General features: G+C 37.3%; 2 protein-coding genes across 2 annotated transcripts; both read left to right on the forward strand.

Moving 5' to 3' along the window:
* The first annotated feature begins 1,423 nt into the window (after positions 1-1,423).
* On the forward strand, positions 1,424-5,154 carry LOC110427720 (protein SIEVE ELEMENT OCCLUSION B-like). Its single transcript, XM_021443281.1, has 7 exons — positions 1,424-1,710; positions 2,007-2,102; positions 2,192-2,640; positions 3,019-3,128; positions 3,221-3,363; positions 3,624-4,115; positions 4,277-5,154. The coding sequence occupies exons 1-7, from the start codon at positions 1,501-1,503 to the stop codon at positions 4,892-4,894; spliced, it is 2,118 nt and encodes a 705-aa protein (XP_021298956.1). The 5' UTR covers positions 1,424-1,500; the 3' UTR covers positions 4,895-5,154.
* A 1,941-nt stretch (positions 5,155-7,095) lies between these two features.
* On the forward strand, positions 7,096-10,479 carry SEOR1 (sieve element occlusion amino-terminus protein). Its single transcript, XM_021443499.2, has 7 exons — positions 7,096-7,667; positions 7,743-7,844; positions 7,971-8,419; positions 8,525-8,634; positions 8,730-8,878; positions 8,962-9,456; positions 9,603-10,479. The coding sequence occupies exons 1-7, from the start codon at positions 7,170-7,172 to the stop codon at positions 10,242-10,244; spliced, it is 2,445 nt and encodes an 814-aa protein (XP_021299174.1). The 5' UTR covers positions 7,096-7,169; the 3' UTR covers positions 10,245-10,479.
* The last annotated feature ends 6,013 nt before the right edge of the window (positions 10,480-16,492 follow it).

A 16,492-nucleotide genomic window follows, 5' to 3' on the forward strand; every position in this document is an offset into this window, starting at 1 on the left:
ATGATAAGAAGTGTTACGTAACTAAGTTATCATACTAAATCAGTATGTTACGTTATCATCAATTATAATATGTTAGTCTACTACATCGGCATTATATAACACAGAATCATAAATGATATTATGACTAAATCAATTATTAATTATAACATATAATATGTTAGTCAACTCCTTTGCTGGAAGACAGTTTGCTAAATAATTTAAATCTCATTCCCCATTAGACCGTTGTGTTGGCATCTTCAAAATAAATCTTTGTACCTTTTTCAAGCTTTGTGCAAAGATTCAGAATCAAATTGTATGAAGGATGTAATATCATTCTTCATCTTTACCGTCTTTGTTGGAAGAAGAATTTGGTCAAGAACTTTTGCACAAGATATTATTATATATATTACTTATAAATATATTAATATACTATTATAGTATATTGTTAATATATAGTTTTTGACGAATTAGTATATTAATAAGTAATTATGCATATATATATATATAGTTTATATATGGACTAAATATTATATTAATAAGAAATCTAAATTACTAATTTGACTAGTTAATATATTAATGAGTTATTATATATTTTAAATTAATATTTATGCAATTAAATTATGTTAAATATTATTTTTAAACGATGAATCATATATTTTCCTCTATCCTGAATTGTAATCATGAAATGATAGATGTTTTAATTAGATTGACATTTTAATAAAAATATTGTTTAGCTAATAGTTTTTATTTATATGAATACAGATATGGAAAATATATTTTTAAAATTGATGAATGGTACATAGATTTATTAGTTAATTCTTAAATTTCATTAATGTAAAAAAAAAAAAAAGAAAACGAAATTTTCATTAAGATAACTCCAAAGTCTAACATATTTTGAATTTCTTATCATACAATTAATTTCATCGATTTTTTTTTCTATTTTTAACAAAGACAAAAAAAAAATATTCAGATCAACTTAATTCAAACATTCATGGATTTGGATTCTTTGTCGTTCAACAAAGCAGTGGTGTATCATAGTCAGAAGCTTTCCAGTGCTAAAAGAAGAAGCAAAGAACAAAACCATAACTTGTACACCTTTGCCTTCGTATTCCCTTTGTTTTATTCCCCATTAGGATATTAAAACAAATCTATCAAGCAAGGAAGCACAAAGTTTTCTCTAAACCACTGGATAACAGGAGGAACATATTGTTTTAATCATTGATACATGGTTAAAAACCAGACAGAGCCTGTTTGATGATGCATGTTTTGCATGTAGTAAATCTACTGCTGCAGATTTATGGGCCCCTTTCAATAGTGAGTATGCTTTGATTTTATGTGTATTCCTGAAGTTTCAAGGATGAAACCACATTGGAAGCAAGCAAGGAAGTAGATCCGACTTGGCTTTTACCCTTCATGTAATCTTATATAAAGGCCAGGGCTTACTCGCAAGAAAAACATATAGCCTTTGTTATTTCACTCCCACCACCCTAAACATTCAGTGATTCTGCATTAGAAGCCTACATGGAGTCCAGGCTAACACCTGCAGCCAAAATGCAGCAGCAACCCATTGTAGGTGAGAAACTGAAGTTCTCAGCATCTGATGACGGCGTGATGTTAAAGCAAATTCAGGCAAGTCATGCTCCTGACGGGCGTGTCATCAATGTCAGACCTCTTCTGCGCATTGTTGAAGACATCTTCAATCGTGCTGCCCCAAGCGCCATTGTTGCACTGGTGAAACTTCCTATTCTGATCACTCTATTTTACATTACTTTTTCCTACTCTTAGAGCAAATAAATTTTGCCAACGATGATACTACTATATATCATGGGCATTTGGGTAGTGTAATGGTGTCTGAATTATTCTGGTAACTTAGATAATTAGCAGAACTTGGACTGGATTTATATATATTAAAGAAATTTTTGATGCTGTAGAATTTAAACTCTATAAAGTTATGCAAGCCATCTGCCTTCTTTTATTTTTATTTTCTAGCACTAGCTTATGCTGTTAATTCATTTTTTGTCCAACAGCCCCAAAGTGAAGAAGTGGAAGACCAGACCTACCAAGCCAATGTCATTGACATGATTGAGGCTTTGTCGTTTCTCATTGATCGGATTTCCAGTGAGGTTAGTATCTCTCTCTCTCTCTCTCTCTCCCTGATCTCTGTATAAATGCTGGAAAATGTATTCGTGACTAAACAGTTCTGGTATTGCAGATTGCGTTTAAATGCACTGAAACTGGGGAAGCACATGCAACTACAATGTCCATATTGAACATGGTATCCAACTATCCTTGGGATGCCAAATTGGTGATAGCTTTATCGGCTTTTGCAGTTAATTATGGGGAGTTCTGGCTCCTTGCCCAGAGTTACTCCTCAAACCAACTAGCCAAAAATCTGGCTATCCTCAGACAAGTGCCTGAAATCTTACAGCACTCAAGCCTGCTGAAGTCTCGGTTTGAAACAATTAAAAATCTCATCAGAGCTATGCTAGATATCGCCAAGTGTATAGTTGACTTTAAGGAGCTACCATTGAAGTACATTTCAGCTGATGTCACCGCAATGTCCACAGCCATGGACCATATACCAATTGCTATCTACTGGACTATCAGAAGCATGTTGGCAACTGCATCTCAGATTACTGGCCTCTCAGGATTGGGGAATGAGTACGTCTTTTATATTTTTAGTGTAAATTATGTTATCGATCTCTAATTTATGAAATCCGATCACCTAGAAAACTCCGAGGTTGCAGAGGGTATGTGCCAATTTGCCACCATTTACATACTGCTGCTTTTTGTAGAACTTAAAATATCCGAGAGCCTGCTACAGGTCCTTGTTTGTTACTTGCCAGTGACCCAAACAATAATTATCTGCTAGCTACTAGAGCAAGTTCTGTGACTCCTATAATTATTGTAAACTATTTTGGTACTTATTTAAGAGTCTAGCTTTTTTAGCCATAATTTCCATTATCCTTAGGAAGAAATAGATAAATCATTTATGCTTTTGATGCTGGTGTGAGAAATATGAGATTTTGTTGGTTTCAGGTATCTTTTATCCACTATGGAGTCCTGGGAGCTATCAAGCTTGGTTCACAAGCTTGATAGCATGCACAGCCACCTCCTTGGTCTGCTAGCTGCCTGCCATAAGCACATAGGTGAGCTTACGATGGCTAACACAATATTATCAATGGTAGATGCAGCATTTATATGATTACCATTTAACGGGGCTAAAAACCTCCTGATGCAGATGAAAGAAAATTTTTAGAAGCCTATCAGAACCTTCTGTATTTGTATGAGACAGCCCAGATTGACAACATTAAGATTCTCAAGGCACTGATTAACCCAAAGGATGATCCACTACCACTGATTCATGGAGCCACCAACAGAAGGGTTTGCTCTTGTTTTTAATTCTTCACTGTTTTCTTTTGGATATATTTCTTTAAACCATTAAAAAGAAACTTAAAATTATTTACTTCTGTTGTATAACATACAAATGTAATTATAATTTATGCTCATCGACTAATACTTTGGGATTAATATTACTGTTAAAGAAAATTTAGTAAGCTTTTTCCCAGTCCTGATAGACGGTGCTGGTTTATAGCTTTTCTGCTCCCTGATCGGTCATCCTCCTTTTATTTGACAAAAACCAGGTTAATATTGATGTTCTAAGGAAAAGAAATGTTCTACTGCTCATATCAGATCTAGACATCTTGCAAGATAAGATTGCCATTCTTGAACAGATATACAATGAGTCGCGCAGCCAACCATCAAGGCTGGAAAGTCAATATGAGTTTGTGTGGCTCCCAGTGCTAGACCCATCTGTGCCATTGTCTGAGATCAAGAAAGATAAATTTGAGAACTTAAAGGCTCTTATGACATGGTACACATTGCAACACCCTTCACTGATTGATCGGGCAGTGTTCAAGTTTATCAAGGAAGTGTGGCATTTTGAGAAGAAGCCTATTCTTGTGGTTCTAGATCCACAAGGACGGGTCACGTGCCCAAATGCACTTTACATGATGTGGATTTGGGGTTCTTTGGCTTTCCCTTTCACCACTGAAAGGGAAACTGCTTTATGGAGGGCAGAGACTTGGAGACTTGAGTTGCTTGTGGGTGGCATTGATCCTGTGATTCTGAACTGGGTATGTCTATCTAATCTAATATGTCTTAGAACCTGCTACCTCTAACTAAAAACATTTAATGTATGCAATTGTTACTCAATTTTCCAGTACTGATTTTCTTTTTCTGTATCTACATAAACTCCCTCATGGCTTAGTATATATGAAATTCTATTCTTTATCAGATATCAGAAGGAAGATTCATATTCCTGTATGGAGGAGAGGACATGGACTGGATCAGACAATTCACGAACGCTGTACGCTCTTTTGCAAGAGCTTCTGGTCTTTCCTTGGAAATGGTTTATGTGGGAAAAAGCAATCCAAAGGAGCGTGTCAGCAGAAACATGGCTACTATTACTGCTGAAAAGCTCAGCTTCTGCTTGCCAAACCTGACCGCAGTTTGGTACTTCTGGATTAGGATAGAGAGCATGTGGTACTCCAAGTACCAACTTGGCAAAGATGATGAGAATGATCCTATAACTCGGGAAATCATGACATTGCTTACATATGATGGCAGTGGAGGTGGATGGGCTTTGCTTAGTAGAGGTTCAGCAGAGTTGACAAGAGCCAAGGGAAGTACATTTTTAACTTGCTTAACGGAGTATAATCTGTGGGCAACGGATCTGCAGACAAAAGGTTTGGTGCCAGCAGTGCATGATTACTTTTTACAGCATCCAGCCCCACATCATTGCAACCGACTTGAGCTACCTGGTACTACTGGTAGGATTCCAGAAAGAGTGACCTGCTCTGACTGTGGACGTATGATGGAGAGGTACATCCTGTACCGGTGCTGCGATGAATAAAGGAACATAAACATAGATGCTGCTATGCTACTATTGATGATGAACTGATAATAATGATGAGAAGATGTTCCTTTTATATATTAAAGGCTTGCAATAATTTAAACAAGAATGAGCTTTCAGAAACTGTGTGCTTTTATTTGATATTTCTCTCTCAAATTTCACCATGTAAGAAAATATCTGAGTTAAACCTTGTGGTTTAACATACAGATATTATGTGAGTTCTTTATTAAGATATAATAACAAGTCTTTTGATTACAGTATTCTATTTTTGTCTTGGATATGATCATTGATAATAAGAGAATTGACCAGCAGCTTTGTAACCACATCATAAGAACTTTTTACCCTTCATTTCAATAATCAAAGATACAACAACAAAAAAACTTTATTGTATTCATTTGAAAGAAAGAAAGTGTTGTTCTATTTCACCAGCAATGCAAATACATTGATTTTGTTGCTAAGTTGCACTGTTTATATCTAAGGTCTGTGTCTTGAGTTTCATGTCTGTGACTATTCAGTTTCATTAATTGCTTCACTTAGCATCTGATCAGCTTTCCTAACCAGTAACGGATCGATATTCCTTAGACTTCAACATAAAATAAGCCACCTCAAAGATCTTGTAATTCAATTAGAACTTTATGAGAACACTGTTTAATGCAACTATTAAGATGCTGACTTGAATTCCACACTTTTTTTCTTTTTGTCATACATGTTTAGGACCTTACTTGTTATAGTATGTACCCCATACAGAATCAGATTTTCTAACCTGCATATCACTGTAATAACCTACAAAGTAAGGGTAATTAGCCAAAAATGCATACTAGGAAATTATCAAGAGTTGAATCTTTATCATGCCTTTCAGCATGCATGAACATATCCACATTATTAGATGTGAGCTGTAGATAAATAAACCTGGAAGATGAAGCAGAATGAAGGAGGCTAAGATTTGAAGAAGAAGAAGTTCAAAAATAAGTGAGCAAGACTAAAAGAGTTGTATGCACTGTTTCATTGAAGAAGAAAATAAAGGAGGAATGGAACGCATTGTATCACTAATACCTGCCTTCCATTGTTACCATTTAAAGCTTTATTCTTTTCACTTTACTCTTTTCAAATGTTAGTTAGTCTGTTATTAATATTTAGTTAATTGTTATTTTTCTCTCATCGGCTGATTAGTTGAAAATCCTTTGTTGGGTATTTTTATCACACATAAAAGGAAAATCTGTAACCTATGTAGGTTCTGAGCATAGCCTTCCAGTTTTGGTTACATTTTGAACCTTTCAAAGGAGGTTACTGTACTGATAAGACAAGCAAAGATTTTAAGGGGAAAGAAAGGAGCTCCTTTGGAGCAGTAAAGCTGAAGCTGTTACCCAGTCCAGTTGATCATTGGTTGTCATTAGAAAGGAAGCTAAAGCCATGTGACATAATTAAGTTCCTGTTGCAGACAATTATAACTAAAAGCAAAAAATCAAATCTAACAAAGGATATAAATGCTAGGTTTGCTGGGCTGTTAAGTAAATTTTTCTGCTTGCCTTAGAAAAAGCAGAGAATAAAATCTGTCACTTTTCTTCATGTCACTCTTTGTTGTTGCAGTAGAGAAAAATTCTCAGTCATGGGCACACGTAAAAAACGGAATCAAGTAAGGAAGCTAAGCACAGCACTGGCTATCAGCATGTTTCTCGTTCACTTTTTATTTGACGGCCATGATTGTTTATTTTGAAGCTTGTGATACTGTATATTCTCACCTGGGACCGTCTGTTTATAGCCTTTTTCTAATCTGTACCTCAATCCTACACCAAAAATGGTCATTAATTTGTTTAACTGTTGGCATCAATATCCTCACAAGGTTAGCCAAAGGTTTTTCTAGTTTATATCTCTAAAACTTCAACTGGTGCTGAGGTACGTAGCTCAAGGATTTGGATTTAAGGTCCCACAATGGAGTTCTAAAGTGTCCTATCCTGTTCCTATCAAGGAGTCTTGGACTACGTTAAAATCAAACAACCATGTTAAACACTTCTGCAGGGTCCCCGACAAACGGCAATAAAGTGAGAGGAGGAGGGACGGTAGGACCACTTAAAGTAATAGGCTTCTTCTTAACGATCCAACAATTTAATTGGATACGAAGCAAGGAAGTTGATTCAAGCAAGCTTTATTCCTTTTGGGATGGCTATAAATAGGCTGGGCTCATGGCAGGCAAAGACACAAAACCATCTTCTCCTCTTATCTTCTGCACCCAAAACCCAAGTTTTCTTCTTGCCTTTCGTTTTTTCTGTAATCTCCGATGGCTCAGAAGGCAAACCCCGGTGCTCTTCAGGCACCAATGAACGCACCCCTGAACATTCCCGCTGCTGCTGCTCAGACACTCCTCCATAACCCTGGTGCTGCCCACGCACTCTTGAATAATCCTGGTGCTGCTACTCATGCACTCCTCACTACTGCTGGTGCAACTCAGCCACTCGTGAACAACCCTGGTGTTGGTCAGCAAATCAACAGCAATCCTGGTGCAATTCAGCCACATATCAGCACTTCAGGTGCTAATCAGCCATTTATCAGCAAACCCAGTGCTGCTCAGGTGCTCATGAAGAGTCCTAGTGCTAGTCATGCACTCATCCGGAGTGACCGTGGGAGCATGTTAAGTATGTCAGATGACAATGTGATGCTGAAGCAAATTATGACAACCCATGCCCCAGATGGCCGAGAAGTTGACGTCAGACCTCTTCTCTATCTGGTTGAGGACATTCTCAATCGTGCCACCCAGCATGTTGATTTCCTTGTTAAGGTAGGATAACATAAGCTGCACTTGTCCTGTTAAACAAATTGTTGAAAACGCTCACCTTTCTGATGTTCACTGCAGGGTACTCTAGCTCAAATTGAATTGGAAGAAAAAACCCAGCAAGCAAATTATATAGCTATGCTTGAAGCTCTAACGTTTATCATTGATCGAATTGCATGCGAGGTTCTGTAAATTATAATCAGACAATTCTCTTTTTTCTTTACAACTGAAAAAAATTAGTACAATCATGGCATATTTATTATTCATAAATACTAATATCTCAATGTTACAAACATTTTTAACTGCCAGCTATCATACAAAGCTATGGGAGGTTCCGATGCACATGCAACAACAACAGCAATATTCAACTTGCTATCAAGTTATGCATGGGATGCTAAGCTAGTGCTGTCCCTATCAGCCTTTGCCCTGAACTATGGAGAATTCTGGCTTCTTGCTCAGATTTACTCAACAAACCAACTTGCCAAGTCAATGGCAATCCTGAAGCAACTACCATCAATCCTGGAACACACTGCTCCTCTGAAACCCCGGTTTGATGCACTCAACAATTTAATCAGGACAATGATGGATGTGACTAGATGTGTTGTTGAGTTCAAGGAGCTACCATCAATGTACATTTCACAGGAGGTACCGGCACTGGCCACTGCTATGACCCATATCCCAACTGCTGTCTACTGGACCATCAGGAGTATGGTGGCTTGTGCAACCCAGATTAGCAACCTCACTAGCATGGGTCATGAGTATGTTTTGCTTGATCATCTTATAAGCAACACTTAATTATACAGGGCGATGAGTTTGTAATTTAAGGTTAAAATAGTTGGATTAATAGTTTTCTTTACTTTCAGGTTTGCAATATCAACCGCAGAGTCGTGGGAGTTGTCCAGCTTGGCTCACAAACTCAAGAACATATATGAACATCTGAAGCAGCAGCTCAGTCTTTGCAACAAATACATAGGTTTGTAGTTATGGGAGCACATGTTGTTAGATAATGCAACACCAGAAAACTTAATTGAAGATTCTAATGGATGATTTTATCATTGTTAATTACAGATGAAAGGAAAGATGTTGAAACATACCAGATGCTTCTGAATCTCTTTGACCCGACCGTGATGCACATTGACAACATGAAAATTCTCAAGGCCTTGATTTATGTCAAGGATGATAAACTGCCCCTTCTCGACGGTTCTACAAAGAGACATGTATGGCCCTTTTTCAATTTTTATTTCCCGAGGTTTTAATTGTAGGTTATATTTCAAAATTGTTGTTGTATTGGCATTCACAGGTTAGCCTAGACGTGCTGAGAAGGAAAAATGTGCTCTTGCTCATATCAAGCCTGGACTTCTCCAGTGATGAACTTGCGATTCTTGAGCAGATATATAATGAGTCCAGGGTCCATGCGACAAGGCTAGAGAGTCAGTATGAGGTTGTTTGGATTCCAGTTGTGGACCGTTCTGTTGTCCCATTGACTGATGAAATTCAGACCAAATTTGAGAACCTGCGAAGCACCATGCCATGGTACTCGGTGCAGGACCCTAAACTCATAGAGAAGCCAGTCATCAGGTTCATCAAGGAGGTTTGGCACTTCAGGAACAAGCCAATCCTTGTCGTGCTAGACCCTCAAGGGAAGGTGGTTTGCCCAAATGCAATCCACATGATGTGGATTTGGGGAAGCAATGCATTCCCCTTCACTAGCTTGAGAGAAGAAGCTCTCTGGAGGGAAGAGACATGGAGGCTTGAGCTGCTGGTTGATGGCATTGACCCAATAATCCTCAATTGGGTATATATATTTACATATTCAAACTTCACCAATTTTTCATTAAGCAGTTGGAAAATATATATATATATATATATATAAATGTTTACTACTTCAACTTCATGCATCTAAGATTAGATTTTGATCTGGAATTATTCTGCTTTGATCAGATTAAAGAGGACAAATACATTTTCTTGTTTGGAGGGGACGATGTTGAGTGGGTGAGAAAATTTGCAACCACAGCACGCAGTGTTGCTACTGCAGCTCGTATTCCTCTAGAGATGGTCTACGTGGGGAAAAGCAGCAAAAGGGAGCAAGTCAAGAAGGTGATAGGAATTATCAATATGGAGAAGCTTAGCTACGCCTGGCAAGATCAGGCCATGGTGTGGTTCTTCTGGACCAGGTTAGAGAGTATGCTGTTTTCCAAGATTCAGTTAGGCAGGGCTGATGACCATGACCCCATGATGCAACAAATCAAGAAGCTGCTTAGCTATGATAGAGAAGGTGGATGGGCAGTGTTCAGCAGGGGGTCTAATGTCATGGTGAATGGCCATTCCTCCACAGTTGTGCCTGCATTGGGAGGCTATGACGAATGGAAGGTGAATGCGGCTGAAAAAGGTTTTGAATTGGCTTTCAAGGAGTACCATGACAGGCTCCATGATGTCGCTCACCCTTGCTGCCGCTTCGAGTTCCCGACCACCACAAGGATCCCCGACAACATGAGGTGCCCAGAGTGCCGCCGTATCATGGAGAAATACACCACTTTCCTCTGCTGCCATGATGAGCAAGGTATTCCAGGCTCACTGTTTTAAGCTGCAGGGAGGCTTCCCTGTTTTTCCCACTCCTATTGCCTGCACTAAATAATGATGTCCTGTAGGATTGGGGCTCAAATCTACAATTTTCTTACAAACTTTCAATTGGCCTGTTAAGGCTTGTGTTTGACATGTACTGCCAATGGCCACCATGTAGCCAAAGCTGGCAACCAATAATAGTTTACAATATTTTAATAAAATAATTATGTTTGATTACCTCATTATATTTTGGAAACTCCTTTTTCTTTGCTTTTCATTCTGTATTTCTTTAGAAGAAAGTACCTTTTCTTGGTTTGAAGATTAATAATGCCCCATCATATGAACTGAGCATTATTTTTTGTTTTTAAGCATTTTAATGGGAAATCACCACAAATTCATTTTGATTTTCTTTTTCTAAAGAAGAAAAAAAAACCCAAAATACTAGATATTTCGGATTTAATAATTGTAAACTTGGTTCATGTTTAGATGCAAGGGAAAAATATTTTTAAAAAATTTTAAAATTCTTTTTATTCAATATTCCTCCTTTATAATGGTATAAAAATACAAATAATTTCCTCTTTTCGGTTTTGTTAAATAAATGCTTTTCTTATGCTAAAGCCCTGCAGAAAAACTCTCTTACTTTGGACGTCAATGGCTTCCTTTCCTTTCAAAAGGTTCTTAGAAAACCATCACTCACGAGGCTCGTCTCTGCTTTCCCCAACTCTCAACCACCAAATCCAGCTGCTTAGCAATTCGTTCTTAACAGCCAAACCATGACCAACAAGCCAGCTTTCTCAAAACTTTTAGGGTTCACTCAAAGCAGAGAACTTGACCAATTATAAAGCTTCCATTTTTTATCCAGGTTATTTCATTTGGGTTGTCTTTAAACCCCATTTCATCATCTGGGTCGATCTCATATGAGTCAGAAGATGAACTTTCGTTTGGTTGATAGTGTGAAGAAAAAGAGTAAGAGGAAGATGAAGAAGCACAAATACAAGAAGCTGAGGAAACGTCTCAGGAGAAAGACTTAGGTTCATTCATTTTTGGTGAGAGTTTCTAATGTTATTTAATAGGAAAATGTGTTAGATTTTCGTTTTAGTTGCCTGATTTTATATTTTGTAGAATGAAATATCAATTCTTGTAGTGGAAAATTTGTTAAAACAGGGATTTTTATGTTAAAAAAAATCCAATTTTGCAGTTAGAATTCATGAATTCTGGATGAAACTATGTCAATGTTGGAGGTCAATCTATCAAAGTAAATTTGTATATGGCTGGAATATAGTTAATTTGATTTTCATTTTTCAGTTAAGTTTATGTGTGGGTTGTGACCAATGCATCTAAACAGATTACTTTGTTCTTTTTTCATTATCTGTATTTTGTGTTTGGGACAGCTATTTTCTTCGTGGAAGACTAATAATGCAAACTTTGGCCCTTTTGAGGTTCTTGAAGAAAGCTTCTTTTTCTTCATCCTCTTTTAATTATTAAAAAAAACTTTGTTCATTAGTCAATACATTGTGTTGCATATCTGTAAGTCATCCATAAAACAACGATATAATGTATGGTTGTGCTTTTGAGCAGCAGCAGGCTCAATGTCTGACTGATGGTATGGGAATGATGAACTTTATCTAGTATGTGTGAAAAGTAAAAAATATTCCAATGACTGCTGCCTGCTGCCTCTGATTCTGTTTGTTCTCTTCTTGCTGTGTTGTTCCTTGGTTGCTCTCTTCTCTGTTTTGTGTTGTGTTGCTGCTGTCTTTGTGTGGATGGATGTTCGAGATTCCTCTTCTTCGCTCAAATCTTTTCCTGCTGTTTCTGTTGATGTTCACTGTCTGGCTCCTCTCTTGTTGCTGTTTCTGTTTGTTTGGCCTTCTTGCTGCTGTTTGTCTCATGCATCTGTTGATGCTTCTGTTCTTCTTGCTGCTTTTGGCCCCAGTGGTTTTCCCGTGTTTTGCTGCTCTTGGGTTTTTGGCTTTGTTCCTGGCGTACTGTTTGTGGACACTTTTTCATCTTTTATTTCCTCCTGTACAATGGTTCCTGTTTTCTTTCAAGGAATTTTTTGTTCGTTGTTGATTAATGAAATTCTTCTATTTAAAAATAAATAAATAAAGTGGAGGCATTTGTAGCAATATTATGAACTTTAGGTGCTAAATGTGGTGCTTCTGGAAGGATTGGGGGATTTGTTTCTCATACATTTTTTACTTGTTTGAAAGCCATTGATGGTGTTTTGGCAGCAGTCTGTCCTATTGATTGTCAAGGAAGATTTCTTTTTCTTCTTCTGTTTGGTTTTTGTATTTAACAATAGAACTGTGGTAGTTCCAACTATGACATTTGTTATAGATTTGATTAGATTATATGAATTCTGAGTTCTTGTCACAGTGCAGAAGGTGTGAAGTGGCAACTTTTGACTCGTCATTAGATAAGTTGATAGTTCAATCAAGCTGCCAATTCTGAAAGTTGAAACCTTGCCAGAAGGAATTACTAGGCTTATAATTTTAGTACAATTTATACATGGAACTTTCTTTCTGTCCCAAATTCTGCCCTTAACTAAACCGAATTGGTTGTCCTTCTGCTTGAATGGTGAGTTGAAACTTGAGCATTCTTCCTGTGTCAGCAAGTTAAACAACCTCTAGTTACCGTCTAACATTAACATGAATATAAGTGGGATAATACCAAGACAAGTTTTCATGTTTCTAACTAAATAGGATATCTTCTTCCTGGATCTAGAGCCTGTTTTAAAAGTAACAACTACAAAATGTTTTTAAATTATGTTTCAGTCATTGACAGACATACAATTGTACACATGTATGTAGTGGATAAAATCTGTGTAGAGATTTCTAGTAATGGTTGTGTCTTATGTTCTGCCAAGTTCAATTCAAGAGAGCCACAATTTGGAAGGAATATATATTACACTGAGGAGTTTGGAGCCTTCATCTATGGGTGCTCATTGCTAATGGGAACTCCTTGGACCCATTCATGACATTGTTGGAGCAAGGATAGGCAAAAGTGCTGTTTGTCCGCATTTCACCATGTTGATGATCAACTGTAATAGTTTATGAAAATTTAGTCAATGCAATCACTAAAGATTGGAGAATAGAAGAATAGAAATGTTTGTAGAAAATATTATTATCTTGCCTACTGCAGAGAATCAGCATGAGAAAAGCATCATAAGCTGGAGTTCTGTAAAAAGCAATGAGGCAGTTTGTTAGGAGGTTGCTAATGTTAGTGTTAGCTTAGGAATGGTTGAGTGCAGGTCTATTGTGTCGAAGTGTGACCACGCAAACCTTGTTTTGGATGGAAAGGAAGCTGTGTTTTGTTCATGATGGTTGTTGATTTACAACTTTGCAGCCTACCAAGAAACAACTAACTAGAGGTCAAATGCAATCTGATTTTCCAACCAACTCTGCTTTCTGTGTACAACTTTGAGATAATGGTTAATATTAAGTTAAAAGTGTTGGGATATGCTTCAGATTCTTAGATGTTGAGAGAATAGAGGAAGATATCTTCAGTAAAAGTAGTAGTAGGAACAAGAGAATACTGAAAATGAGGCTTGAGGTGACTGTCATCGTGATGGATTAATAATCTATGGAGAGTTTTAATAGGTAACTGGTATACCACATGTAGCCAAAGAAATAAGTTGGGAAGTGCCTGTGGAGTGGTGTGTAAATGTATACAACTACAATAGATTTGTATAACCTACTGTGAAGCAATTTTTTATGGCAGTTGAGCATGATTGAACATGATCCAAATGTTTCATTTAACCTCATTCAGGACTTTGGATGTGCATTTGTGACTTTCTGTCTATACATGTGTGTATGTATTTGTGCATTTATGATTTTCTTCTCATTTTCTTTCTCTTCCTTGTGGCCCGCTGTTCTTAATAAAGGGGGCAGCATCTCTTAAATAATTGACCAATTTTAAATCGCTCATGCTTACTTGCTTAGTGCTAGTCAGCACCTCAGGACCTTCTGCTACCCTAAAATTATTGTGCTCTCCTCCCATGTAACCTTTGAAAATCTGTACTCTTCTGCCTCAGATTAGACCATAACATCTTGGATTGCTGAATGTTTCTGAAACACGGTAAATATACATTTCTCAGATGGTATGCAATATTGTTCATAGTTTACATGGAGGGTGTGGATACCCTAGATGCTTGAATGGTGTCTCAGTAGGCTTCATTGGCTGCGGCTGAATGAATTTACGGTTACTAGTTTTCTGAAACTAGAACCACCGGGAAGTTGAATTTGAACTAGATTCATGGTTTTCTTTTTTCTCCTTTTCAAACTTCTCCACTACAGACATGTCTGATCATCCCATCACAATAACAAGAAGATGGTGGTAAAGATGAGTGAGACCCCAGTGACCCACTACTTCTCTTTTCATTGCTTAATATTATGGGCCCCATGATGGCACAAACATCCCTTTATCCTTTTTATTGTTCTCATCTCTCGTTATCCTTTCGATTATATCAGTAGTTATTAAGTCATTTTCTTCCCCATAAAATTAGGGCTTGCCTTTTCTTGTGACCTTGGTTCCAAGCTTAGTCCTGAAAGTTGGGTCCATGAGGTTAGTGGCTAATATGTTGCACTAGTCCTTTGGAGGCAGGGCCTCCCAGGCTCCCACTATATTGGCCCCACTTGCAGCATTTCTAGACCAGAAATCCAACGTGATCTGTTTTGAGTTTTTGACCAACTTGTCATCTGGCTAGATTTCTCGTGAACTTTTTTTTCTGCCAGGGCTGTCTTGGGATCTCAGATCAACAGAAGATTTCCCTACCTGGTTCATTATGAGCCTGATATCAAATCATCCCTTGCTTTGTTTTTGCATGTTGGTTTTCAATGGCTTCCTACTAGTAATCTCGAAGTTGTACTTTAACACAGGGTTAAAGTGCTTGAAAAGCACTATGTCCTGCCATTTTTCTCTTCAAACATCATGATTCTTTCCATGGTGAGGTCACTACTTTTTTCCTTGGTAGCCAAGTTATTGATCCATCCTCGGAGGGTTGTTATTTGAGGGGTGCACGTGCTAGGCATTTAGTGCTGGTTTCAAGACACATAGGGATTGAAGCAATGCAAAGAAAGAAGGGAGACTAACCCATCTGTCCAATTGTATTTTTCTATCAATATGCAATTATGTCCTCCATTTAAGCAGAAAAGAGCTTGAGGCCATGTGACGTTTTCTAGCAGACAAAAAAGTTTACTAACAAGATTTCCATTTTCACCTGGCCAGTAATCTAAACCAGATTTTGGTAGGTTAAAAAGTTGTAGACCTTTCTGCACTTTTTGGTTGCTTCAATGTGGCTAAAACATGTTCTGCTACCCCACCTTGAACACTTAACTTACTGCTCCATTTTGGACCAACTACTGTATCTAACAAAAATTTTGTAACTATGACATGTTAGGTATGCTAATTTTGTAAGTTCTAAGGGATTGGTCCCATATGTTCAAATCACTCACCTTGATTTCCATTTAGGTTCAACCTGTGAAGTTGAAAGGAAAAAAATAGACATTTGTCTTGTCCAAAATCCTTAATTGCTCAAGGCTTTATCTTCTTTTAGCTTGGGATTTCTCCTCTTTCGGCTCTGGAGATTATATGTCAATCAAATTCTCAAAAACACTAACCTGAAATCAATATTAGGAGTTTCCAAAGATATGGGATTCCATGGTATTCAAGCATAGTGCTCATGGCATGCTGGAAAAACTTTTCTAAATTAAAGAAATGTAAGGAATATTTGTGATGAACCCCAAAGAAGCCATATGATAGAAAGAGTTTTTCTTAGTTTTCCAGACTTATCTAGCTGGTTCTTAGTCATTGAGGTTTAAATTACTTGTTTGGAAGTTACCTAATTCCTCCTCATTTGCCACCCTTAACCGAATGTCCTAATTGGTGTAAGAGTCCTATCATTTGGGACAAGAAAGCATATCATTTTTCTTTGTACTGTGGAAAAGAGGATGCTTCATTGAAGTGATCAAGATATACACATATGTAAAAGACTTCTATTAAATTTAATCCAACTTTAAATTAATTAATTAATCTTGACTTTGGGCAAATTCAACTATAAGTTTAACTAATAAGTATGATTAATAGTAAGGCGTAAATCTTTATAACCATTTTAACTAGTAGTAGCACAAGGTTGTGCTATAATCAAAGTTCTAATGGTTCAATGAATCAACTTTATCCACATGGGAGTTCATGGGGTTGTTAGGTATTAGTAGTACCCTTTCCCTTTGCCATTTTGCCATCAAATTTTCCTGTCCATTTCCCTTGAGCCC

This window comes from Theobroma umbraticum, unplaced genomic scaffold (genome assembly GCF_002168275.2).
Source record: "Theobroma umbraticum cultivar Fairchild unplaced genomic scaffold, ASM216827v3 scaffold_239.0, whole genome shotgun sequence".
NCBI lineage: Eukaryota > Viridiplantae > Streptophyta > Magnoliopsida > Malvales > Malvaceae > Theobroma > Theobroma umbraticum.